This window comes from Populus trichocarpa, chromosome 18, assembly GCF_000002775.5.
Source record: "Populus trichocarpa isolate Nisqually-1 chromosome 18, P.trichocarpa_v4.1, whole genome shotgun sequence".
Classification (NCBI taxonomy): Eukaryota; Viridiplantae; Streptophyta; class Magnoliopsida; order Malpighiales; family Salicaceae; genus Populus; species Populus trichocarpa.
The window spans coordinates 795,230-820,261 of NC_037302.2; the positions used below are offsets into that span (position 1 = coordinate 795,230).

Below are 25,032 nucleotides of genomic sequence, written 5' to 3' on the forward strand. Positions count from 1 at the left end.
CTTTTAGAAGATATTGGTATTTATTTTGATGCTTTGAAGGGAAACACTTAACAAGTAAGTGCAAATTAGACATAATTTTTTTCTCCACCGGGAGGCCAAACGTGAGACTTTCTTTTAACAGATCAGTCGTGTAGTAAATCTGGGTCACCATTATTACTGGTGGCGTTTATAGAAACGTGCACTCAAGTCCAGTCCACACATAGCGCCTAAACCCAACTAATTTTCAGGTGCTGGCCCAAGCACCCCTTCATGGGTCCGGATATTATACTTGGACCCAATTATTTTAAGTGTTGGGGTGATGTAAGTCTGGATGGTCCAGGCATAACATCTAGACACATTTAATTAGGGTGTTGGGCATGGTTGTACCTAATTTTTTTAGGGGTGCTGAACATGTATCCTAGCACCTTTATGAACTCGGGTACATGCCTCGAGCTCAACATATTTTTTAAAGTTTTTTCTAATACTCTACATATATCTTTTAGTATTTTATATTGATTTAATATATATTATTTTTAGTAGAATATAACTCAAAATATCATAAAAGTGAAGTTACACTCCAACCCCTCATCTTTATAAAAGGACAAGATTTATAGGTTATAAATACCTTATGAATTCTTCAAGTTTCAGGTTCACAATCTCTTTATTCTTAACTTTTTCAGCATATATATTTTGAGAGTCTATCTCTCTAAAATATTATTGTATTTTCTTTCTCTACAAAGTTACTGACTTAAGCAACGAAGAGTCCACACATTCATCAAAGAAAATTTTTCCAGGTACTAACTACTAGACACCACCTATTACCAGCTACTAACCATTTGAGCTTTCTATATTAAGTCATCAAATATCTTGACCAGGAAGAATAAATACGACTGCTTGAACTAAGAGATTAATCAATTATTCAACACATCAACTTTATTTTTAAAAATCTTGCATTTAGGGACTTATCAACTAATATTTCATATAGACTAAGAGTCGAGGATATACCTATTAGGAATCGACTTCTTCCAAAAAAGGAATCGAGAGTCCTGTAAATTTTAGGTGCCATTTACTTCTCATGAAACGCTTTTTCAAGACAAAACTTATTGGTATTTATTTGTTAAGTGTTTCTGCTTAAAGCACTAAAATGAGCTCCAATTTATTTTAAAAAGACAATTTTTGTGTTAATTAATAATAAGTTTACTTTTTCTTCACCATTTTATTATCGTATATAATCAAAAATTTTACTTTGTTCTTACACTAAAATTGTCTTTATAAATTTATTGGTATTTATTTTGATGCTTTGAAGGGAAAAACTTAACAATTAAGTGCAAATTAAACATAATTTTGCTTTCTCCATTGGGAGGTTGGGAGCCCAACGTGAGACTTTCTTGATAAGGATAACGTTCACAATACTAAGATTGTGGATAAACACTGATATTTGTCACACAGTGTTTCATTGTTTCCAGTTCTCTATTCGTTCCTGTCTCTGCATTGTTCCTATCTCTGCAGATGAATCCTTTTGTAACTACAACTCTTATAAAGAGTTTCCATTGTAACAGACTTTACGTGTATATATATGGCTGAGAAAACACTGTTTTACTCAAGCAATTTCAGTTGTAATTTAATTCTTTCATGGTATCAGAGCCTCTCATAGCTAACGCTTCCAACGATCCTATGGCTACTGCTTCAGATTTTTCTCCTTCCGCTGCATTTCATCTTCCAGCTCAAGTTATTTCCATCAAACTCGATGGAACTAATTTCCTTGCCTGGAGTGCTCAATTGCTTCCTCTGTTTCGAAGTTATGGACTCATGGGAATTGTTGATGGTTCTGATCTTTGTCCTCCTCAATTTTCCAGCGAAGAACATAAAGTCCAAGGTATTACTAATTCTGCTTATATGGCTTGGCAGTATAAGGACCAAACAATACTTGGATGGATTATCTCCTCATTATCTCCTTCGGTGGTTTCCACCATTTATGGCCTTGAAACTTCTCGTCTTGCTTGGCAAGCCCTTGGTGCACGTTTTGCTGCACCATCAACTTCTCGAATTTCTCTTATCAAGCGAAAGTTGCAATCTTTGCAACAAGGCTCCTTGTCTTGTCAGAAATTTCTGGATGAAATCAAAACTCTTGCAGATGAACTCACTGCCGTTGGCAAACCTATTGATGATTCTGATCTAATATTATATGTTCTCAATGGTCTCAACTCTTCATTTCATTCATTTGTCATAACGTATATGCTCCTCTCCAAAGAGAAATCCATGTCTTTTTCAGATTTTCATGCAGAACTACTGAACCATGACCTTATGCAACAATTTCATAGTCAGTCTCTTCACCATGAGGCAGGTTCCTATGCTCTTTACTCACATAAACCTGCAGCCAAAATAGGTTCTCGTCACAGCAGTAATAAATCTCGCTTCTCAGGGGCATCTAAAGGATCGGGTAGTGCTTCCTCTCAGTTTCGGCAGCCCCTACCTCACCTCCCACGCCCATCTTCATCAGCTCCTTCTGACTCTCGTTCCCGATCTCCATGCCAAATCTGCAAACGAGAGGGACATCAGGCCTTGGATTGCTTTAACCGCATGAATTACTCTTTTCAAGGACATCATCCTTCCACTGACTTAGCTGCCATGGTTGCAGAAGCCAATACAACTTATTTAACTCAACATCAATGGTATGCGGACAGTGGTGCTAATATTCATGTTACCTCAGATATTGCTAATCTTGCAACTTCTCACCCGTATGAAGGTGATGCTTCCGTGGGCGTAGGTAACGGTACAGGTTTGCACATTTCTCATACTGGCAATGCTTCTATTAAAACCCTCTCTTCTACTACTCTTGCCTTAAATAATGTTGCTTATTGTCCTCAAGCATCAGCTCATCTCCTTTCTATCAATAAATTCTGTCAGGATAATAATGTTCTTTTTGAACTCACTGGTTCTGATTTTTCTGTTAAGGATATCCTGACGGGGAACACGCTCCTGACGGGACCAAGTGATAATGGATTGTATCCAATCAACCTTCGTCAACTATCTGCTTCACCATATCATGCTCTCACAATGACTGTTGGCGTCAAGGCTCCTACTTCCATCTGGCACTGTCGCCTGGGCCATCCTTCCCCAGAAATTCTTCGTCGTGTTATTTCCAAATTTTCTCTTCCAGTTAGTGATTCCATCAATAAAACATCAATTTGTGCACCTTGCCAACTAGGCAAGTCTAAACAATTGCCCTTTTCTGATTCATCAAGAGAATCCACTGCTCCCCTAGAAATAATTCACTCTGATGTCTGGTCCACTTCCACACCTTCCTTGAGTGGTTGTCGATATTATGTTATTTTTATTGATGATTTTTCTCGTTTTTGTTGGATGTTTCCTATTTCAAATAAGTCTGATGTTTATTCTACATTTGTTAAATTCAAACTTTTAGTAGAGAAACAATTTCAATTCACAATTCGACAATTTCAAAGTGATAATGGTGGTGAATACTGTTCCACCATTTTTAAACAGTTTTTAAGGGATAATGGAATTTTTCATCGACTATCATGTCCTCACACTTCTCAACAAAATGGCCTCGCTGAGAGCAAACATCGTCATGTTATGGATATGGGACTTACTCTTCTAGCTCAATCAGGCTTATCAAAGAAATTTTGGGTTGATGCTTTTCTCACCGCTATCTTTATCATTAATCGACTACCCACTAAAATTCTTGATTATGTTTCACCATATGAACGTCTTTTTCATCTTCCTCCAGACTTCACATATTTTCGAGCTTTTGGATGTCAATGTTTTCCATGTCTTCGTCCTTACACAAATGATAAATTATCATATCGTAGCATGCCTTGTATTTTCATTGGTTATAGCTCCAATCACAAAGGATTTCGGTGTTTAGATCCTTCGTCCAGACGTGTCTATATCTCTCGAAATGTGATTTTTGACGAAGAGCAATTTCCTGCACACTCCATTATCACAGGTCCTGCCAACTGCGTCTCCTCCTCAGGTAAGTCTCCAGGTCTGTTCTTCACTCCTCCTTCACATATTTTCTCCTCATCCTCTGATTTTCCTCCTCCCCCAGCAACTTCCTCACCTACCAAGGCTCTTGCTGACCTTACCTTATATGATATTCATACTGCTCCAGCTGTTAATTCAAATGAATACCATCTCCACTCCTCTCTCCCATCTCTCCATTCTGGCCAACCCGAATCTTCTGAATCCGTTCCAATACCTAGTGCACCAGCTCTTAGTCCTTCTTCTGACCACCACCACAATGCCATCCTTAACCTCCAAAATGGTGCCCTGTCTACTCATGAGCCTTCCACAAAAATAATCACTCGATCACAGACTGGTCATCATAAGCCTCGTAGGTTCCCTGATTTTCATTTATATTCCACTCGTCACCCCCTTCAAGCTTTGCATGCAGGTTTGGTTTGTGTTGAGCCCAGTTCCTACGCTCAAGCAGAATCCATACCTGAGTGGCGTGCGGCAATGGACAGTGAATTTCAGTCCTTGTTACAGAATGACACATGGTCACTATGTTCTCGTCCCCCTGGTAAGAATTTGGTTCCATGTAAATGGGTTTTTAAACTCAAACGGCGACCTGACGGCAGTGTTGAATGTCACAAGGCCAGATTAGTCGCTGTGGGATATCTACAGAGAAGTGGGGTTGATTTTCTTGACACATTTAGCCCAGTCATCAAGCCTTCTACTATCAGAATGGTTCTTACCATCGTTGTGTCTTTCAACTGGGATATTCGTCAACTTGATGTCTCTAACGCCTTCCTTCATGGTGTGTTAGAAGAGGAAGTTTATATGACACAACCCAAAGGATTTGTTGATCCTGCACACCCCGAATTCGTTTGTAAGCTTCATAAATCTCTTTACGGGTTGAAACAAGCTCCTCGTGCCTGGTTTAATCGACTGTCCACTGCTCTTTTGGCTCTTGATTTTCAAAGTTCACAAGTTGATCCCTCACTATTTGTCTGTCATCGTGGCAATGTCCATGCATTCTTCTTAGTTTACGTGGATGACATTCTGGTTACCTCAAATGATCAGGATTTTATTACCACTCTTATATCTCAATTACAACTTGAGTTTGCTATGAAAGATCTTGGCCAGTTGACATATTTTCTGGGAATTGAGGCCATACGCAATTCATCAGGGTTACATCTTCGACAAACCAGGTATATCATTGATCTTCTGGACCGTGTGCAACTCACTGGTATCAGCCCATACCGTGCACCTTGTGTCTCCGGGTCTAAGCTATCCAAGTTTGATGGAGAAAGTATTCCAGACCCATCTGAATATAGGCAAACAGTGGGGGCTTTACAGTATATAACTCTCACACGCCCTGACATTGCATATTCAGTAAATCAACTCTGTCAACACATGCAAGCGCCTACTTCTGCTCACTGGACAGCAGCCAAACGTGTGCTACGATACTTAAAACACACACTTGATTATGGTCTCTTCTACAGACCGGGTTCTTTTGCAATCAATGCCTATTGTGACTCTGATTGGGCCGGTGATCCTGACGACAGACGCTCCACCTGTGGCTATGGTGTTTTTGTTGGGTCCAATCTCATATCTTGGTCTGCTAAGAAACAACCTGTAGTGTCAAAATCCAGTACTGAAGCTGAATACAGGTGTTTGGCTCTAGTGACAGCTGAGGTGTATTGGCTGAGAATGTTGTTGCATGAGTTGCAGGTTTCTCTTGCTTCTGCTCCAGTCGTATGGTGTGACAATATAAGTGCCTTAGCTCTTGCCTCCAATCCTATTTTCCATGCCAGATCAAAACACATTGAAGTGGATTACCACTTTGTCAGAGAAAAGGTGGCCAACAAAGATATACTACTTCAACACGTTCCCACCTCTCTACAACCTGCAGATATTTTTACCAAGGGACACACGGCTGATCGGTTCTGTTACCTCCGGGATAAACTTTCTGTGACAGATATCCCTGCCAGTTTACGGGGGAATGATAAGGATAACGTTCACAATACTAAGATTGTGGATAAACACTGATATTTGTCACACAGTGTTTCATTGTTTCCAGTTCTCTGTTCGTTCCTGTCTCTGCATTGTTCCTATCTCTGCAGATGAATCCTTTCGTAACTACAACTCTTATAAAGAGTTTCCATTGTAACAGACTTTACGTGTATATATATGGCTGAGAAAACACTGTTTTACTCAAGCAATTTCAGTTGTAATTTAATTCTTTCATTTCTTTTAACCAACCAGTCATTTGTAGAAACGTGAACTATGTGCTCTATATCATCTCCCAAACCCCTCAACTAAGAGGGCTACGATGATACTAATCATATCTCACATCAACTATCATGTCGAGGGTTTAATTATGCATCTTATAAGCCTTAGTATGAAATAGATTTATATTATTTTATAACATGTATTCTTATGTAAAAGCTCATTGTAATTAAAATTTATATAAATCAATATTATTTTGTGTTTAATTTTATTAAATAAAAATAAAAATAAAAATAAAAATAGTAAATTTATAATTTATAATTTTTTTATTAATAAAACTCTAACACCAATCAAAAAATCATCTAAACCTCATCTCTCCTTTTACGGGATGCCTTTTCAAGAACCCGAAGGTGGAACGTACAATACCTCCTCTTGAGGATCAACCGTCTAGCTGATTCATACCCATATCATCAAATGTGAAAATAAAAAATTGAAAGAGGAGGATTCCGACCCATTTGCATTTACTTGGAAATTTCTCATATTGACATCTAATGTCAACAAGACATGTAAAACAGATACTGTGAACCCGAAGGTGGAGCGTACAAATACCTCCTCACGAGGGTCAACCATCTAGCTGATTCAAACCAGCATCATTAAATTTATTTAACTTATTTGTTAAAAAATTTTTTGGAAGAGGAGGATTCCGAACCATTTGCATTTACTTGGAAATTTCTCATATTGACATCTAATGTCAACAAGACAGGCAAAGCAGATGCACTTGGATGTATGGATAGATCGCGTATGATTCCATGGAGTAGTTTCTGGAGTGGGATTAATACTAATACTAATCAAAGATATTCGTTGTCTTATTTCATTGCGTTTACCTTGACTAAATCAAAGTACATGTGGTCAATGGTTGTTGCATTATCATCAGATTCTAAATTTTAAGGTGTCGTTGGCAAGGGGTTACGCTCCCCCTTCATCGATCTTCTTGAGTATGAATTTTTTAAGACTATATCAAATTGTAAATACATTAGTACGTACAAATAATTGCGGATTACTTATTTAATATCTTGAAATTTCTTAGATCATTTTGCTCGCATGTTAATTATCACTTTGAATGTGAATTTAGGAAGCTGTAAAAAAAATTATTATAATGCGAAAATTGAATGGTTGGTGATGATGCTCTAGAATCTAGTATGCTAAGTAAGAGTTTTTAAACGTTTGAGTTTTTGAACGTTTGGACAATGAAGGATCACATATTCATGTTAATTTTCTATTCTTCATAACTGATGGCCCAGAAGATTGGTGATAGAAGCATTGATTCCTGCAAAATAGTCCATGTTAATAGGATTTTGGAATTCTCTAATGATTAAGTCAGTAACTTCATAGTGAGAAGTTGTAGTAAATGAGTATTAAATTCTAAAAATAAAAATATTTGTTGTTAGCTCATGTATGATATATGCTGAAAATATGTTGTAAGAGAATGAAGATTGTGAACCCCTTATCTAGGTCGTTCAAAAAATATTTATAACTTTTGCACCTTAAACTTGTTTCTTAAAGTTTGAAAGTTTTTTTTTTTCACATTCAAGTGGGGTGGGAGTCTCTTACATCAACATTACGTTAATGCAAGTGTCTTCTTACATAGAATTAGTGGTAAGGGGAGTACCACGTATCTATAGAAGGTAATCCTATATCATTTCATACACAACATTAATACTAATGGGATCAACCCTTATAATTAGTATTAATGTTTATGGACACATAGCTGACTCTTAGAGGAACTTTACAAAGCTAGAGCATAGGGAGATGATGAATCTGGGTTCCCCTATTGTACGTTTAGGTCAGGGACGATCCTAGACCCAAAGATATTGAGTCTAACATCCTTCTAGGTCCAAAGGTACTTGGGTTTAGCTCGTAACTAATCCCAAGAAAGTTGGGTCTGACATCTTGTCAAACCCACAAGCATTTAGGCCTGACATATAACTTAGCCTAGAAGAGTTAAGTCTGACATCTTGCCAGATCCACAAGCGCTTGGCCTTGATACGTGGCTGAGCAAAAAAAAAATAAGTTTGATATCTTGTTAAACACACATGTGCTTGAACCTGGTATATTATAGGGCACAAAGGAGATGGGTCTAACACCTAATTGCCAACCTTTTTTTCCACCAGTTTTGACCATTGTTAAGTTTTTATAATGGGTCATCTTTTTCTTGACCTCTCTATTCATAGAACTTTTGAGTAAATGCATTTTAATACAAAAAAAGTTGATTGATAAGTTGAGTATTTGAAGATTTGAAAAATAAAAAGCACCAAATCCCAGCCTCCTCAACCCATTTCCCTAGATTCTATAATAATGTAAGGGGCTGTTTGGTATCCTTTTATTTTTTATTTTGTTTTTTGTTTTGTTTTAAATGAAAATAAGATACAGAAAGGTATTGGTGTTAGTTTTTTTTTTTTTCAATAAAATAAAAGGTAGCTTTTACACTGTTAGCTTATTATTTAGAAGTCGGGTTTGGTTCCGCACTTTAGAAAATAGATGTGAATCATGCCTAAGCTTGACTAATATTTCTGTAGATGGACTCGAGTCATCCTCAGTTAAGGATGGATCTCCAGGAAGTTCTGTGAAAGCTGAATCCACCGGTGGGCTTGGCGTGACAAATTAAGGCAGATTAATTCCACTGTGGTCATTCCGTTCGTTTTGTCTAGAAATTCTGTAGATCGAGTCCCTTTGAAAGAAGATTCCTAACAAATTTCGAATTCTAGTCCATATGGACGTTCTAGATAATAAGAGCAGAAAGTGCAGCTATTCCTGAAATTAAAAATAATCCCCCGAAACTCTTGAGACTATGGCTAGTAGATGAAATCGAGGTGCCGGAATCTGGACAACTGCTTTGCTTGCCTAACCACGCATTCTCGATTTTCTTTATTTTACCTCATCCAGTTAAATTTAGTATTGCCCTTGATATATCAGGCACAAGAAGAGAACCTTTAGGGAAGACCTGAAAGTCACAAAACGAAGAATCGTCTCAACGCTGAGGCCCAAGAATGGTTTATATGAATTTTATAACAGTATGAACTATGTATGCACTTAAATGAGCATTAGCAAAACAGAGAAATAGGAAAGTGAACTTACAAAGCCAAAACCGCCTGTTTGAAATATAGGAGCAACTGCGGTGTATTTAGTGGAATACTCTGACAGAAACACTTTCGCATATCGCAATTCGCCGAAAGCAGCAGCAATACCACCATTTCCACTTCCTCTGGAGTAAAGGTTGTCGTATTCTTCATAAGATTTATACCCCATGAGCTTGGACTCTTCGAATCCCAAGCCTATATAACAACATTTCCAGAAGATAAGAACTTCTCTGATAGCCCACATACTCCCCCTTCTAATGAGCTCATTTACATCTGTGATTTTAGGCTGCAGCTTCTGGACCGTAAGCAGGCTTGTTAAGCTGACAGTGCAACTCTGTGTGAGGATCAGCACAACGAAACACCATATGATTACCACTACTCTAGACAAGTTGCTAACCACTCTTTCTTCTGTAAATATAAACATAAACTGGTTAATTTGATGTCTGAGACATTTGCATTCATAATTTTGAGAACCTGAAATTAAACAAGCACACATATATAAATATATGATTTTATTAAATATATGACCATGTATAATCTCTATTTAAAATATTTTTTCAAAAGAATAAGAAAATTCTTTGATTCTTCCCTTGGATTTGGTACATAGTGACTTGATTTATTTGTGAAATTAAACCAAGATTTGTGCTTTGCAAGAACTCCAATTTTGGTGTGTATTGTGAAGCGAGATTTAATGATTTAATGCTTTAAATAAGTACTTTTGATTTGTCTTCAAAGTGTTGTTGATGATTTGTCTTCAAAGTGTTGTTGAAAAACTCCTATGGAACGTTTAGGCTTGATTCAACAAAGCTTTGTTTTTTATAGTCGTCAAGCATAAATGAAAGAAGCTTGAAAACTTTTGAGAGAACTTCTTTACTTGAAGAGAGAGATTTCTTATTTAAAAAGTTTGTCTTGAAAAAAATTTGTATCTCCAAAAATTCCTTACTTCTTTTTCTTGGTTGAGACCTTCTATTTATAGAGGTTTATATGGCTCTCAGGTCTTTTTTCAATATGACATTATTTTATTGATTGTTTTTTTATTGATATGATCTTGTATTTATGACAAGATATATCTTGAATATCTAATTTTAGTGTCAACCTTTCATTGACTAAGAAATATATGAAAACACATTTATTTTATAAGTTATTTATTTCAATTTTAATTTATTTTTTTATTAAAAAATAAAATAAAAATAACATACAGTAAAATTTGATGGGTAAATGTTTTTTGCTTCTACCATATGAGACACATATATATATTGGAGTACTGCTTCATAACAGGAGAAGAGATTCATAAGGGGAAGGAAGATTACGTTGTGCAAAACCAATGGTTGAGAAGGAAATATTTTTTTTATATATAATAATAATTGAAATTAAAAAGTATTTATGTTTGTGTGGTAGTTATTTTTTAAAAAAATATTTTATTGTTTGTTTCGGCACTTCCAAACTAGAGCCAGCTAAGAATTAAGATTTAAAATTGTGTTTGGATGGGAGATAACTTATGCCTTTTTAAAATAAAAAGTATGTCTTTTTTAATTTTTTGAGGTATGGTATGTGTTTAAAGAATATTGTAAATCCACCACACCTACCTCCAAGCCAAAAAGTACATGGACCAGCGACAAAAGACTATTCCTAGACCACATCTTTAATGTTTATTTTCACAGATAATTTTATTTTTAAATTATTTGAATATATTGACTTAAAAAATAAAATTTAAAAAATAAAATTTAAAAAATAAAATTTTATATATTTTAAAATAAAAATATTTTAGAAAACAATAATTAATGTAATTTCAAGCATTATCTAAAATTACAAAATGTTTTATAAAAGATTAATTGCTATCAACCTGCACTGTCCCATCAAAATAAAAATATGAAAACAACAGATTCCTTTTACCTAACAAATAAGACAACCTTAAAATTTAGAATTACATATATTAGATGCCCTGTCCCCTTCTTCCTCCTTTCAAACCGACAGACAGCCAGCAAACCATCCGCTTCCCAAAATCCAAACACCATTACTAGCAGCAGAACAGTGAAAATCCAGTTGTGCCACTTGTTGGGGATTCGGACCGGTGATGTACTGATAATTGCCCATTGAAAGCTAAGCACACTGATATATAATTTAACGTGGTTCGGTAACCGCCTATATCCACAGAAGAGGTCTATATTATTAGAGATACAGAAAATATACAATACAAATACATAGAGGACAAGGATCACTTCACTCTTTCTCTCTTCTTCTCTTCACATCACTCTCTACTCTCTCTCTCTCTCTCTCTCTCTCTCTCATTTTGCTCTCAAATAATACATCTATTTATAGGCATCAATGGTAAGGCAAGAGGCCATAAATTATGGCACAAATGGTGGCAGCACATGGGTTGCACCATTTTTGTCAAATGGTTGATGCAATTTCCATTGTAGCCTTTTGACAATGGCAACCTTACATCTTAGGGTAGGCTACACATGTTGCTGCCCATTAAATGGCAACATCCCAACAATCACCCCCTTTGACATTTATATGGGCAATTGTTCTCTTGCCTCTTCAGCACAAGCTTGCATCCTACAACTCTTCCAAGCTTACCATTCCGAGAGCATCTTTAGCCAAGTTTACATGTACTTGCTACACCTTTCAATCACCAGAATTACCAAAGCACACCCTTGCTCACACCAAAGGATCACTTCAACCAGATGGTCTCCCACATCACATCTGAAGAGTGTTAACGCTTGTCTCTAGGACACAACATTCCCCTTCGAGCGTATCAACCATGCTCGATCCGGAATGATTTATCAAGCTTCACACCAAAGCTTACAACACCCCCTCAAACGGATATTCCAAGTGCGACAGTCATTATCTAAGTATCTCAATATGACCACAAGCTCACCACTATTCCAAGAGTCTACTCATCCAGGAGTTGCGTCTGCCCTCTGTTCCACTCTAGGAACCACGCCTTACTTCTCCATGAGTCTCCCACTCTTAGTCTTAAGAGTCCAGGTAGCTCTCCACCTTTAACCATGGGGACAACCCATTAATTAAAGGTTGATCCATATCTGTCTTCATACTCTGAGTATTACAATGCCAATACCAAGCTCACCACCTTGACAGGAGTCAACTTGTTTCAGGAACTTGCGCATGCCCTCTGCTCCTTCATAGTAGTCGCGTCTTAATGCTCCATAAGTCACCCACTTATCTTCCAAGGCAAATGTCTTCTAGTTCATTGATCTTTAGCATGGGGGCAATATCCATGAAAGTCAATCTTGCATTTGTCTTCATACTCATCATAGCTACTCCATTGGCTATCCATACACCTGTCCACTCATATCTAGCCATCACATTAGCTCTGGGTGTTCTGAACTGGGGCTCCTATCATGGCCCTCACACCTTTTCTAAGGTGTCTCCGCTCGTCGTCATGCGGCAGTCTAATCTTGGGCTCATTTCATGGCCCTCACACCTTTTCTAAGGTGTCTCCGCTCGTCGTCATGCGACAGTCTAATCTTGGGCTCATTTCATGGCCCTCACACCTTTCATCTCAGGTGTCTTCGCCCGTTGTTATAGGACGGTCTGATCTTGGGCTCATATTGTGGCCCTCACACCTTCTCTCCAAGGTGCCTTCACTTTTCTTAGGCGGTCGCATCCCCCTACAGCTGAGATGCTTCAGAGTGGCTCTAAAATTCTCTACCACCATGTGAACTATAGGAGAGATCACTGCCACTGACCACATAGAAAGAGAAAGTTGCGGTACACACCTCACAATCCTCCATCTCGATTTCTATGTTTGGAGCATCTATACCTTTCTGCTTGACAGCTCCACCTACACCAACTCTCTTTGGTGTCTTCGCCTTTCATGATAGGCGGTCCTTTTATCACAGGCGTTTGCACCCCCTCAATTAGGTGTCTCCACAACAACTCTCTTTCCATCTTCGCATACATTGGAAAGTCTTCGCCTGTTGCCTTTATTAAGAGCACAAGAGACTTCTTGTTGTACAACCTTCACATAGTCTCTGCTCTGAGCTTCATCTGGGAACTCTTCTTCTCCTTGCACCTGTTGTCTCATTACAATACCTCATTGGATCCTTCGGGTACTTTTGCACAATCTCCGTGTGTCCTCGTGCAATTTCTGTTCTCCAGATTTCTCCAGATTCCTTGCTTATGTTTGACAGCAGCTTATCCTGTCACAACACCTATCCAAGTCAAAATAGGGTGTCAATCTTTATCCCTTTGCTGTATTTCTCTTCCATTATCAGGGTCTTCATCAATTCTCCCTTCGAGAAATCACAGTCACCGAATCTAACTTCTTTGGAGAAATCACCACTTCATCAGATTCTTGATCATATGGAACCCAACTGTTCCTTTGTGTCATCATCCTGCTAGTCTTCAACAGTTTCATAACAAACTGTTACATAAACGAAAATAGTACCGTATGGATAATCCTTCAACTAAGCAAGTTCCCAGGAAAGATTGGAGGGGTCACACCGGTCTCGCTTAAAAATCAATCTCTTAAACAGAACTTCTTAGGCCATATCTATCCATCGTATTGTCTTTCCGTATATACAACCATTTGCTAGCTTTGTTGCGGCTTTCCTTTACAAGTGATCTGAGGTATCCTAGTTTTATACCTGATTTCTCAACATCTGGCGAGACTACCAGTGCATAGATTCGTCAAGATTGGTCTTCATCAATTTCCACTCTCCACCTCAAATCATCCACATGATCGGGTCTCCAGAGTGTCCCAATTTTGCCTTCCCTCAAGGCAACTGAAAAATTCCCCACTTAGCAGTTCAACACACATAATTGGGCAAACGTGTGTGACTTCTTCTTCATCTTTATCGACCACCATGATGACCTTCAAATGCCCCATGATCGGGCAATCTCTCTTTAATACTTCACCACCACCACTTTCGGTCCAAATCTCAACGATCGGCCCATACCATTGCATTCAGAACGATCAAATTAGCTGGAAACAAGTCTAAAATCATCCAAATCGCATTTCAGACGGCTAAGATTTGATCAAAACAATTCTGGCCTTATCAACGGCTCAGATTCAATCTCAGATCCAGTTGCACGTAGACTCCGCTACACAGAATCCTATCCCTCAGCTCGCGACTCGACTCAACTCAACTCAGCTCCACTGGGCTCGGTTCCACTCTGCTCGACTCGCGGCTGATGACGTGGCAGATGGGTCCCACTGTGCTGACGTGACAGCTAACTAGACGCTGACATGGCATGCCAACTGTGCATATTGACGCCCATGCTTACGTCATGATGATGTCATCCTTATCCGAGTCAGCCACGTGGGTCAAGTCGTTTGGTATTCGGGTCAGGTTAGCCCATCCAGGTGAAGAAGACACATGGCACGCGTGAGGCGCATCGGCGCACGTGGCCAGCCTGCTCGCCCGCGCGTGGGGGCGCGTGCAGCCATGTCCGACGTCTGATTTTGACGCGGTTTTCACCAGTGTGCTCATCTCTTTCTCCTCTACACAGTGGTATGGTCAAAACACAATTTTAACAACTTTCATTTTTGAGCAAAATCAAACACCACTTGAAACCATATGCTTTAATACCACTTGTTGGGGATTCAGATCAGTGATGTACTGATAATTGCCAATAGGAGGCTAAGTACACTAACACACAATTTAACGTGGTTCGGCAAACCACCTACATCCACGGAAGAGGTCTATATTATTAGAGATAGAGAAAAGATATAATACAAATATATGGAGGAGGAGGATCACTTCACTTAAACTCTACTCCTAGCTCTTACACAATGCTGCATATGGCAGCAGGGCTGCTGCCATCTTTCTCTCTTCTTCGATCTCTTCACATCACTCTATACTCTCTCTCTCATTTTGCTCTCAAATAATGCCTCTATTTATAGGCATCAATGGTAAGGCAAGAGGCTATAAATTATGGCACAAATGGTGGCAGCACATGGGTTGCACCATTTTTGTCAAATGGTTAGTGCAATTTTCGTTGTAGCCTCCTACTTCTTAGGGTAGGCTACACATGTTGTTGCCCATTAAATGGCAACATCCCAACACCACTATTTGATACTATAAAATCTATGTAATTAAAAATATTGTTGAAATTATATTTGTAATTTTTATATTTTTAAATTGTTTTAATATATTAATTAAAAATAATTTTAAAAAATAAAAAATTATTATTTTAAAATAAAAAATTATTTAAAACCACAATCACTTTCGTACATACAAACCCAAGCGTTACAACCTGCAACAAAAAACACACTCGATTTTGGCCAGAAATTGCAACCCCATTCTCACCCAAAAAAGAAGAACCACTGGCAGCTGAGTGGAGGAAAGTCGCCTCCGAATATATGACCAGTGCTATGCATCTCCTTTTGGCTTACCCACAGACCCATCATCGAAACCCCAATGGCATACTAACGGTTACCTCAGACCACCCCTCTGACAGCCCCCAAAAACTGATTTCTCCCCCTTCTCTCTCATGGTCTCCGCTGGAAATTCCTAGGCCGATCTGATGTGGCACTTCAGTTGATACAAGCCTTCAATTCTTGATTTGGGAATCAGTAAAAAAAGATCAGGCTGGTAAGACAAGTACATGCCATCAAGACAATGACTAACAGCTAAAGGTATAAGAAAAAGGACACCAGAAAAAATGGAGAGGTAGAGAAGGACCTGCGGCAGCTGCTCCGACAACATCTCTCTTGGAGTCCCTAGTGGTGAGGATCAGCCTGGTTTTGTAGTCACCATGAGTGGCATATAGAAGTCTGAGAGGGACATTATAATGCAACACAAAGCAATATTGACATCAAAACATTCCAAGTCTAGAACCACACCAACGTTCACTCCAACATATGCTGTTGAGTTTTGGGCCAACCCCATTTCTATGAACAATATCCTTAAAGAAAGGAACAAGAATATCAGAACATGCTTTGAAGGGTACCTTTTCTTCATCCTCTAATTTGTTTCCGAACAATTTAATAAAAATCCTGACCAAAACATGAAGATGGTTGGAAATATGAGGGGGGTTTCTTTAAAACATGGTAACTTAATTTTGGATAATGCTTTTGTTTTCGTTTTCACAATATAATTTCTCCGGAAAGTCTGTAGAATTTATGTGGCCGCAAACAAGGTATGCAACTGCTTGCATTCCTACAATATCTTGGGAAATTGCTGAAGAAAATCTATAATTTGTGATAATAATTTACTAATTCTAAAACTCAGTTTAATCCTACCTAGCTATAAATATGTTATATATAGTAATTCAATATTTAGAATTTGAAGTTCGAGTGTCACAAACGAGGAAATCAAACATAGTAATACGTATTCTATAGTATTGCCTCCTGCATGTTCCTTTGGACTTTCCCATGAATTGCCAGGCCTCTGATGGCGTGCAATTATATTACAATGCTACAACTGCATCTACAGGTCTATAAGTTTAATTCCCAGTGTCAAACTGTCAATGGTATCATCTGAAAGTCAATTGTGATCATGTTCTACTTCATAAGCTGCTAGTCTTTCTTGATTTGGGTTTGTAAGTTGATCAATATTTATTACTACCTCTTGAGATGTTTGACAATCTGGACTGGAACCAACAGACTTTGTAGAAGACTGATCTCCATCTCCAGGGAAAGAAATAGTTTGAACTGAATAGGCTGATGGGCTCGGCTCACCCATACTAGGCAGATTAGTGCCCTTGCTGTCATTCAGCCCACTTTTTCTGAAAGTATGGGATTTTAAGTCCCTCTGAATAAAGATCCTGAAGAAATTGCGGACTTTACTCCTTACGGAAATTCTGGAATTTAAAGGCCTAAACATTTTCCTTTCCTTGTAGACAAACATGACCATGAATATAATGATAGCTAAGAGGGATGCTACTCCAGCAATTAAAAATAAGCCCCAGAAACTCTTGAGACTAAGGCTGTTAGATGTAACCGAGTTGCTGGAATCTGGACAATTGCTTTGTTTTCCAAACCAAGCATTCTCGATTTCCTTCATTTTATCTCCCTCTGTCATGTTTAGAACTGCCCTTGATACATCTGGTACCAGAGGAGAACCTTTAGGGAAGGCCTGAAAATCACAACACAAAGCAGCAAGCCAGTCTTTATCAGGGTTGACAAACTTTGCACTTACAATACATAAAGAGAAATGGAGAGGGGTGAATGAACTTACAAATCCGAAACCGGCTGTTTTAAATGTAGGATCAATCATGGCATATTTAGAGCAATACTTCGACAGAAAGAGCCTCGTATATGGTACTTCATCAAAAGCAGCAGCAATACCACCATTTACACTTCCTTTCGATAGAAGGTCATCACATTGTTCTGTGGAATTATACACAATGAGCTTGGACTTGTCGAAACCCAAGTTTAATAGGATTCCCAGAACAAAAGAACCCTCCTGGTAGCCTACATACTCCCCCTTCTTAATGAGCTCGTGTACATCAGTAACTGTAGGCCGCAGTTGCTGGACTGTAAGTAAACTAGTTAGACTGGCAGTGTAGCTTTGTGTGAGAATCAGCACAACAAAACACCATATGATTACCACTGCTCTAGACAAGTTGCTAACAACTGTCTCCCCTGCAATCATTGTTGAAAATAATAAAGATGAAGTCAATTTGGTGTTTGAGACACTAAAACAAATATGTTAAACAAAAGAAGAAAAATTCAAAAGGGAAAGGGAAAGGGAAAGGAAAATTACTTTGTGCAAAAACCATGGTTGAGAAAGAAAACCAGAAGCTAGTGCCCGCTTGATGCGAAGCAGGCCCTCTAAAATCTTCATTGATTCTGTGTTCAAGAACCCAGATCACAAATCCAATGAAAATAAAGAAACAAACACTTGTCACCCAGAGATCCCATGTCAGAGGCCTCAAGAAAACCCATGCATTTTTGCTGTTGTTGTCCACAATAGGGACGATCATGGAGACACCACTTTCAGTGTAAGGCAAAGTAAAATCAACATACTGGGATCTGTTGAAAACAATAGTTGTATCTCCAACTACAGCATCAAAATTCTGTTGATAGCAAGCAAAAGAAACAAGATATCAATAAAAAATAGATTTGCATGCATGAATCTGTCTCAAATCTTGTTTCAGATATAAAACTGAATGTGATGAAGTACACGAAAAGGTTGGTGAAAGTTTTACCTTCAAGTACACTTGATATATCAGATCATCGTAAGTTCCAGCTGGCTCGCCGTCAGGCTTTGCAAAGGGGATGTACTCGTAAGGCAAAGCATAAGGCAATGCTTTGACAACAGAATCAAAAACATCTATGCTGTATCCAGTGACGGTTGAGGTGTTAGAACTAGGATCTCTTTTTACTTTCACAAACTCACTGAAACCATCCTTCACAGGCACTCCTATTCTCAACTTCTTTCCATTCGTTGGGATCTCCCAGCCCTTGGGAACAGAAGTTGTATCACCCGGCCATATGACAGTTGAAAGATCGGAGTTAGAACCTGAGTACGCAGTCATATTATTTGTTGAGTTCAATGTTTTGACAATCCCTTTGGTTGATGTCCAGAATCCTATCTCTCTTCCCCCATTGCCATTCACATTTATTATCTGGAAAGCTGATGACTGTAACTGTCCATTATCGAAAAGATAATCTCCCGTAAGACCTTTGAAAGTAATGTTTGATAAAGCTTGAACGAGGTTTGGACCATTTAAAGACACCCCAAGAGTTGCAAGATCTGTGGATGAATTGCTAGAAACGTTTGCCTTTTGGAAGCCTAAATTTGCAGTTCCAGCTTTCTCAACTGCCAAGGCCAAAGCTGTTACTGCATCATATGCCCATAAGCCAAAAATATTCAAATCAGCATCAACAATATCTGGATTATCTTGTTGGAATTTTCTTTTCCACCGAATTCGAAAAGTTTCGAGATCTTTTGTTCTTGGCACATAAGGTTTCACACCCAATGCACCTTGCATTGTATTAGTGACAGAAGCTTTTGGTGAACTAAAAAATTCAGCTGTTAGACCATCAGTCATGATCCAAACATAGCCTTCACTCACCATGCCAATCTCTTTTGCTTTGGCAAAAACCCGAGCGCCAAGAGATGGAAACATGTGCACAATGAAAACTCTAGTTTGCATTGTCATCAACTTGTAAAGCTCTGAAACAATTTGATCATCAGTGGCTGATGGAGAAATGACGCTCCTGTACGGTACACGAGCATCAACTGCTTGGAGAGCATCAGTTAAATAAGGTATCACTCCCTGTCCATACTCATTGTCAATGTAGATGGGTACTGCTTCTCTCCATCCAAAGGCTTGAACTAATGCACTTATAGCATTCACCTGAGTTGAGTCATTTTGGGTAGCTCGGAAGAAGAAGGGACTCCTGATGGAAGTGAGAGAAGGACTTGATGCAGAAAATGATAAAATGGGCACCTGAGCTTTATCTCCAAGTTCAATAACAAAATTGGCTTGCATTGATGTAGTTGGGCCTATGATTGCTTGCACTTCAACATTTTTTATCAGGTCCAGGGCTGTACTTGTAAAAGGATTAAGAAAACAATTACTCGTATAGATCAATTATTTTCAATAATCAGTAAAGATCAATCAGAGAGACTTAATTATGACTTTATTGCACTTTATATTAAATTAGACTTCTGATATATCATTAATATAGTGGTTATGCGGAGAAAGCAAGGAATTAATGGATTATACTATGCATTTGAGGTTCTCCTGCCCGTCCTAAACAAAGATAAGACACAGCAATCTAAAAATCAGCACACCTTTTTTTTTTTTTTTATAGTAAACGAGTGAATTATATATTAAAATCAGCACACCTCATCTCCTTTCATTGATGTGATCTGCGATATCTAATGCAGCCCAGCTTGTATAAAAATTGAAGTTGAAGGTTCTAAGCATATAAGTAAAGATATAACTCAAATAGACTATATAGATATTCTAATAGATATTTTTATAGACTATTAAAATAAATCTAAATTCAAAATAAGATTTAGTCATGTCAGACTAGGTTATTAGCTTAAAACTACGATAATGAGAGATTTGGTAATTAGATCAAGCTCAAATTTCTCAAGATAATAAGCAGTTTTTCTACATGAAACTATTTAGTTTTTTTTTTCCAGACCATTTGATCTCCCATAAGTAGGTTTAGAAATTGCTATTTAGACTAGTTTTGTTATTTTTCCTATGATTTTTTGGATTATTTATTTATTTTGTTTAATTCTTTTTATGCCTTTAAACTTTAAGTTATTTTCTAATAGAGATAAGTTTTCTGATGAGGGTCACCATATATTTATTTTTCAGGAATAAAACTATGAATTAAAAGTTCATATCTTCAACTATTTTTACTCATTAAAACTTTTATGTTTTTTGTGTTATTATTATCTTGTTAGCTTCCACCTACATTAATATATTTGAGATAAATATTATAAATTTAAGAGTTTTGTTGTGTGTTATTTTAAGGGTTTTAAGAAAGAATAAACCTTGTTTCTTGTTGTATCATGTCCACTGATCCATTCCTTTATCATGTCCAGTACTAATCTCAATCCCATTTAATAAAAAATAGATTAGATTAAAAAATAAAAAAAAACATTATTACAATTAATAATATTTTGTGAGAAAGAGCACAGTAAAATCTCTTTCTTTTTTAGTTTTTTTTTTTATGTTTTTCACATTTAATAATATAATAATAATTATGAAATGACATAATTAACAATACATCAATTAATAAAATGATGTGGACAAATATAATGATATATAATAATTTTATTAGCTTGGTCCATAATCATATTTAGTGAACTAAGGCTTAATTAGATAACAAGCATTAAATCTTTAGGTGTTTGCTGAGGAGGTGATGGATTTGCTCTCCACGATATCATTATTTTTTTATATAATAAGCGAGATGAATTATTAAAACAGCTCGTTTAAGGTTCACGATTAAAGTTTCTCATAAAATTTAACGGGAGGAGGGTTTTAACCTTAGTGCATACATAAAACATAGTTGGAGCAATGATTTATAACCGAAGCAAGCTGACTGCAGAATCAAGAAAGAGGAGGGAGAGAGAGGGAACCTGCAGCAGCTGCACCAGCAACATCGTTCTTGGAGTCCCTGGTGATGAGGACCAGCCTGGTTTTGTAATCACCATGAGTATCATAGAAGTCTGAAAGAGACATATTGATGCAACTCAACCCAATCTTGCCATCCAAGTCATTGTCGAAGTCAAGAACCACACCTACATTCATTGGGATTATAGATGTTGAGTTCTTGGCCATTCCCATTTCAAAGAAGAAAATCCTCAAAAAAAGAAGGGAAAAGAAAGAGAGAGCAGGCTTTGAAGGGTACTTTTTCCTCATGATCATATTGTTGTCTACTTGTGGTTGAGCTGATTCCAATTTGTTGGTTTAAGCTTGAAAGAACTCTCTCTGATTTATATAAGGCTGTGGCCTTTAGGGTACTTCAAACATGTGGATCCTTAAAGCCTAGAAGAAGATCTCAGAACAGTGGTTGGAGAGGGCCCGACTATTAATTTAAGCGTTGAAAAACAGGAGAGGTTTCCTGAGTTTTGTTGCAAGGAAATTTCATGCTTTGATCAAATACGTTCCTTGTCTCTGATTTCACCGTCGGGGTTACCCTCGACTAATTAGAAATTTCAGCATATGGTTGATGTTTTTTTTAAAAATGTGTTTTATTTAAAAATATATTAAAATGATATTTTTTTTATATTTTAAAAATTATTTTTAATATTAGTGTATCAAAATGATTTATAAACACTAAAAAAATATTAATTTGAAATAAAAAAAATAAATAAAAATTTAAAATTTTTCAAAATATTTTTAAAACATAAAAATAAATATAACATATGATAGCTTCATACTTGTTAGACTGTTTGAAGTGTTGGCTTAAATGATAAATATAAACAATGTAACGTATGGTTGCTTACTTGTTAGACTGTTTGAAGTGTTGGCTTAAATGATAAATATTTTTGTTTTCAGGATTATTATTTTAAATTCAAATCTAGAAAAAATTGTAAAAATAAAATAAAATATGAATACTTCAATCCGACTGTGAATAATTTATTTAAAACTCGATCGAGAGGGAGAGCTGATAGAGAGAAACCTAATCATACTCGATTCCTTATTCCTTCTTGCAGCCAAACAATAGCTTTTATGGGAAAATCTAATTCAATAAATTAATTATCATCCCATTAAATCTCAATCCTATTATATTATTTTAAGCTTAAAAAACACTAATGTGTTGTCAACCATACATTTTCTCCCTTACATCATCATATTGTTTTGGATCTTTTCGAATGTTTTCTTGTAAACAAGCATCAAACAGTGCACGCTTGATTTTCTTCAACTCAAGACAATATTTGTATATGTAAGTCGTCTATTTCACTTACTAAGATAATGAATAGCATCCTTTCGACGAAGCATCCTTTGTCATGTCACAAATTTGTTTTCAACACAAAACGCCATCTCATATCAATTAAGTTTGAGGTGTGTCTGATTATGGTAGCGGTTACTTTTCAAAGTGTTTTTTCTTAGAAATGTATCAAAATAATATATTTTTTTATTTTTTAAAAATTATTTTTGACATCAGCACATCAAAACAATCTGGAAACACCAAAAAAAAAATAATTTGAAGTAAAGAAAAAGATAAAAAAAATTAATTTTTTTCAAAAGCGCTTTTGAAACGCAAAATAAATGGGGTTTATACTGTCACCTACTTCTTATTTGCTATCTAAATCTCAATCATCCATTTTCTAGACTAGCTTAAGATATTGAAATACTTCATATAAGCTCACATTAAGTTAGTTTATATATATATATATATATATATATATATATATATATATATATATATATATATATATATTTCTGGACGCGACTCACGGGTGGGTATCCGTGATGGCTATTTTCAAGAGCCAAACCACTAGGAAGAGCCTGCCAACTCGAGGTCCCTAGTCAATTACACAGTTACATGTGGGTTGGGAAATTCAAGTGGTGGGATATTTCGAATTAGGGATGTCATCTCCCCCTAGTTGACTCTTTACCAATTGAGCTACTAGCTCACTTGTAGTTTGTAGTTTAATTGACATCCATTTCTCCTTTCTATCACGAGAGACTTGGGGTTCAAGTGTGTAAGAAAACAATTAAGAAAAAAAAAGAAAGTTGGATGATTTGTATTTTTATCTCAACTCAACTCAACTCAAGTTATTAGATGAAGTTTTAAAATATTATCATCTAGCTCTCTTCGTTTCTTCCTCCTTGTTGTGACCTAAACCCATTTACACAAAGAGATTTTTATTTTTAAGCTTTAGTTTAGTTCAAGAAAGGTTGAATAAGCAAGTAAGTAGTTCCCTCTCATATTATTTTCGATTATGGTTTGTTTATAGAAGGATTAAAGAAGAGATTAAGGTTTTGTTATGATTTTGATGATGTGTTATGGGTTAAGAAATTTGTTTCAACTTTGGTAGAAAATATGGACATAATGCTCTGGAGGTTGAGGATAAAAAATTTAATTTTGGTCCTTGATTTATGAAAATTTCTTTTAGTCCCTAAACTTTGAAAAATTATAATTTGACCCTTGAAATGTATTTTGGAATTCTAGGCCGTATTCTTATTAGGTTAAGGGTGATGAATCTCATTTTGATAATTGATATATGTAATTTAAAGTTTAGTTCCTCAATTTTGGAAATTTTGAGTTTAGTCCCTGAACTTTAAAAAATTTACAATTTGGTCCCTAGAACGTAAATTGAGATTCTGGACCTGAACTTTGGAAAATTTACAATTCGGTCCTAGAATGTAAATTGAGATTCTGGACCGAGTTGAGGATGGATTATAGGTGAAATTTCAATATGATTATGTATTTATAGTTTGGTCCTCCAATCTTGGTAAAATCACGTTTTGGTCCCTGTTTTTTTGGAAATTTGTCATTTTAGTCCTTAAACGTATAGACTAAACCTGATTTTCTTATATGCATTAGAATCTTTTATTTGTGTTGTTTTTTAGTTTATTATGTATTTTTGTTGTAGGTTCTTCTAACGATCTCCATAGAATTTTCAGGTCTTTCATCTAATATTCCTTTTACTTCTATATTTTTTTGGGTGAGTAGGATAATCTTTAATATACATGTAATATAAATAAATTATGTATGTTGATTATATGATGAGTATGGATGATATTCTTGAATATCTATATATATGTTGATTTATTTTTCTAATACTCATTAGTTTCTTGAATATGTATTCGCATTAAATTATATTTTATATAACATTCAGTTGCTTTGATAATTATATGAATATCTGTTATGTCTGGATATCGAACTTGTCAGTAACTCCATACCAACGGAGTGTAGTTAGTCTTTGTGCACATCGTATATGTATTCCTAGCTGGTGAGAGAAGCACCAGCCTGTGCGCGTCTAATTATCCCAAAATGGTCACCTTTGGTGTTATCGGATCATCTTCGGGTGTCATCGGATTATCTTCGGGTGTCATCTGATCTCTGACATGTATTCCACTACCATATGTTAATATACTTAGTATGTATATTTATATCAAGATATGTATGACTTACAAATTATTAATATCTAAGATGTATATTAAATGTTATTTCCTCACTAAGTTGGTTGAACTCACTCCTCATTTTATGTTATTTTCATGTTTTTAGTTTATGTTAGCAGGTTGATCTTGTTATTTGTTCCTGCTTCTTCGCTTTTGTTTGGCATGTCTTGTTTGTTTCCGCGAGGTTTACTTTTAATTTGTC

General features: G+C 36.6%; 1 protein-coding gene and 1 long non-coding RNA gene across 11 annotated transcripts in view; one reads left to right on the forward strand and one right to left on the reverse strand.

The window, feature by feature from the left end:
• LOC18107187 (glutamate receptor 2.2) overlaps positions 1–25,032 on the reverse strand; it is a 73,074-nt gene that overhangs the window by 17,552 nt on the left and 30,490 nt on the right. The window contains exons 1-5 of one of the 10 annotated variants that reach the window (XM_024589518.2): positions 21,335–21,632; positions 18,435–19,780; positions 17,990–18,302; positions 17,462–17,868; positions 16,850–17,359 (exon numbers count right to left, since the gene is read on the reverse strand). The exons of 5 other annotated variants lie outside the window; for them this stretch is intronic. In XM_024589518.2, coding sequence (XP_024445286.2) covers positions 16,850–17,359; positions 17,462–17,868; positions 17,990–18,302; positions 18,435–19,780; positions 21,335–21,623 — 2,865 coding nt within the window. In that variant the 5' untranslated portion in view covers positions 21,624–21,632. Of the gene's footprint in view, positions 1–16,849; positions 17,392–17,461; positions 17,869–17,989; positions 18,303–18,434; positions 19,781–21,334; positions 21,633–25,032 lie in introns of those variants that run through there. 4 more of the 10 variants (XM_052449107.1, XM_052449102.1, XM_052449101.1 and 1 more) reach the window with 4 other exon arrangements.
• The window catches only part of LOC127904723 (uncharacterized), a 32,318-nt gene continuing 26,390 nt past the window's right edge, over positions 19,105–25,032 (forward strand). The window contains exon 1 of the long non-coding RNA XR_008058089.1: positions 19,105–19,195. This is a non-coding gene — a long non-coding RNA (uncharacterized LOC127904723). The remainder of the gene's footprint in view (positions 19,196–25,032) is intronic.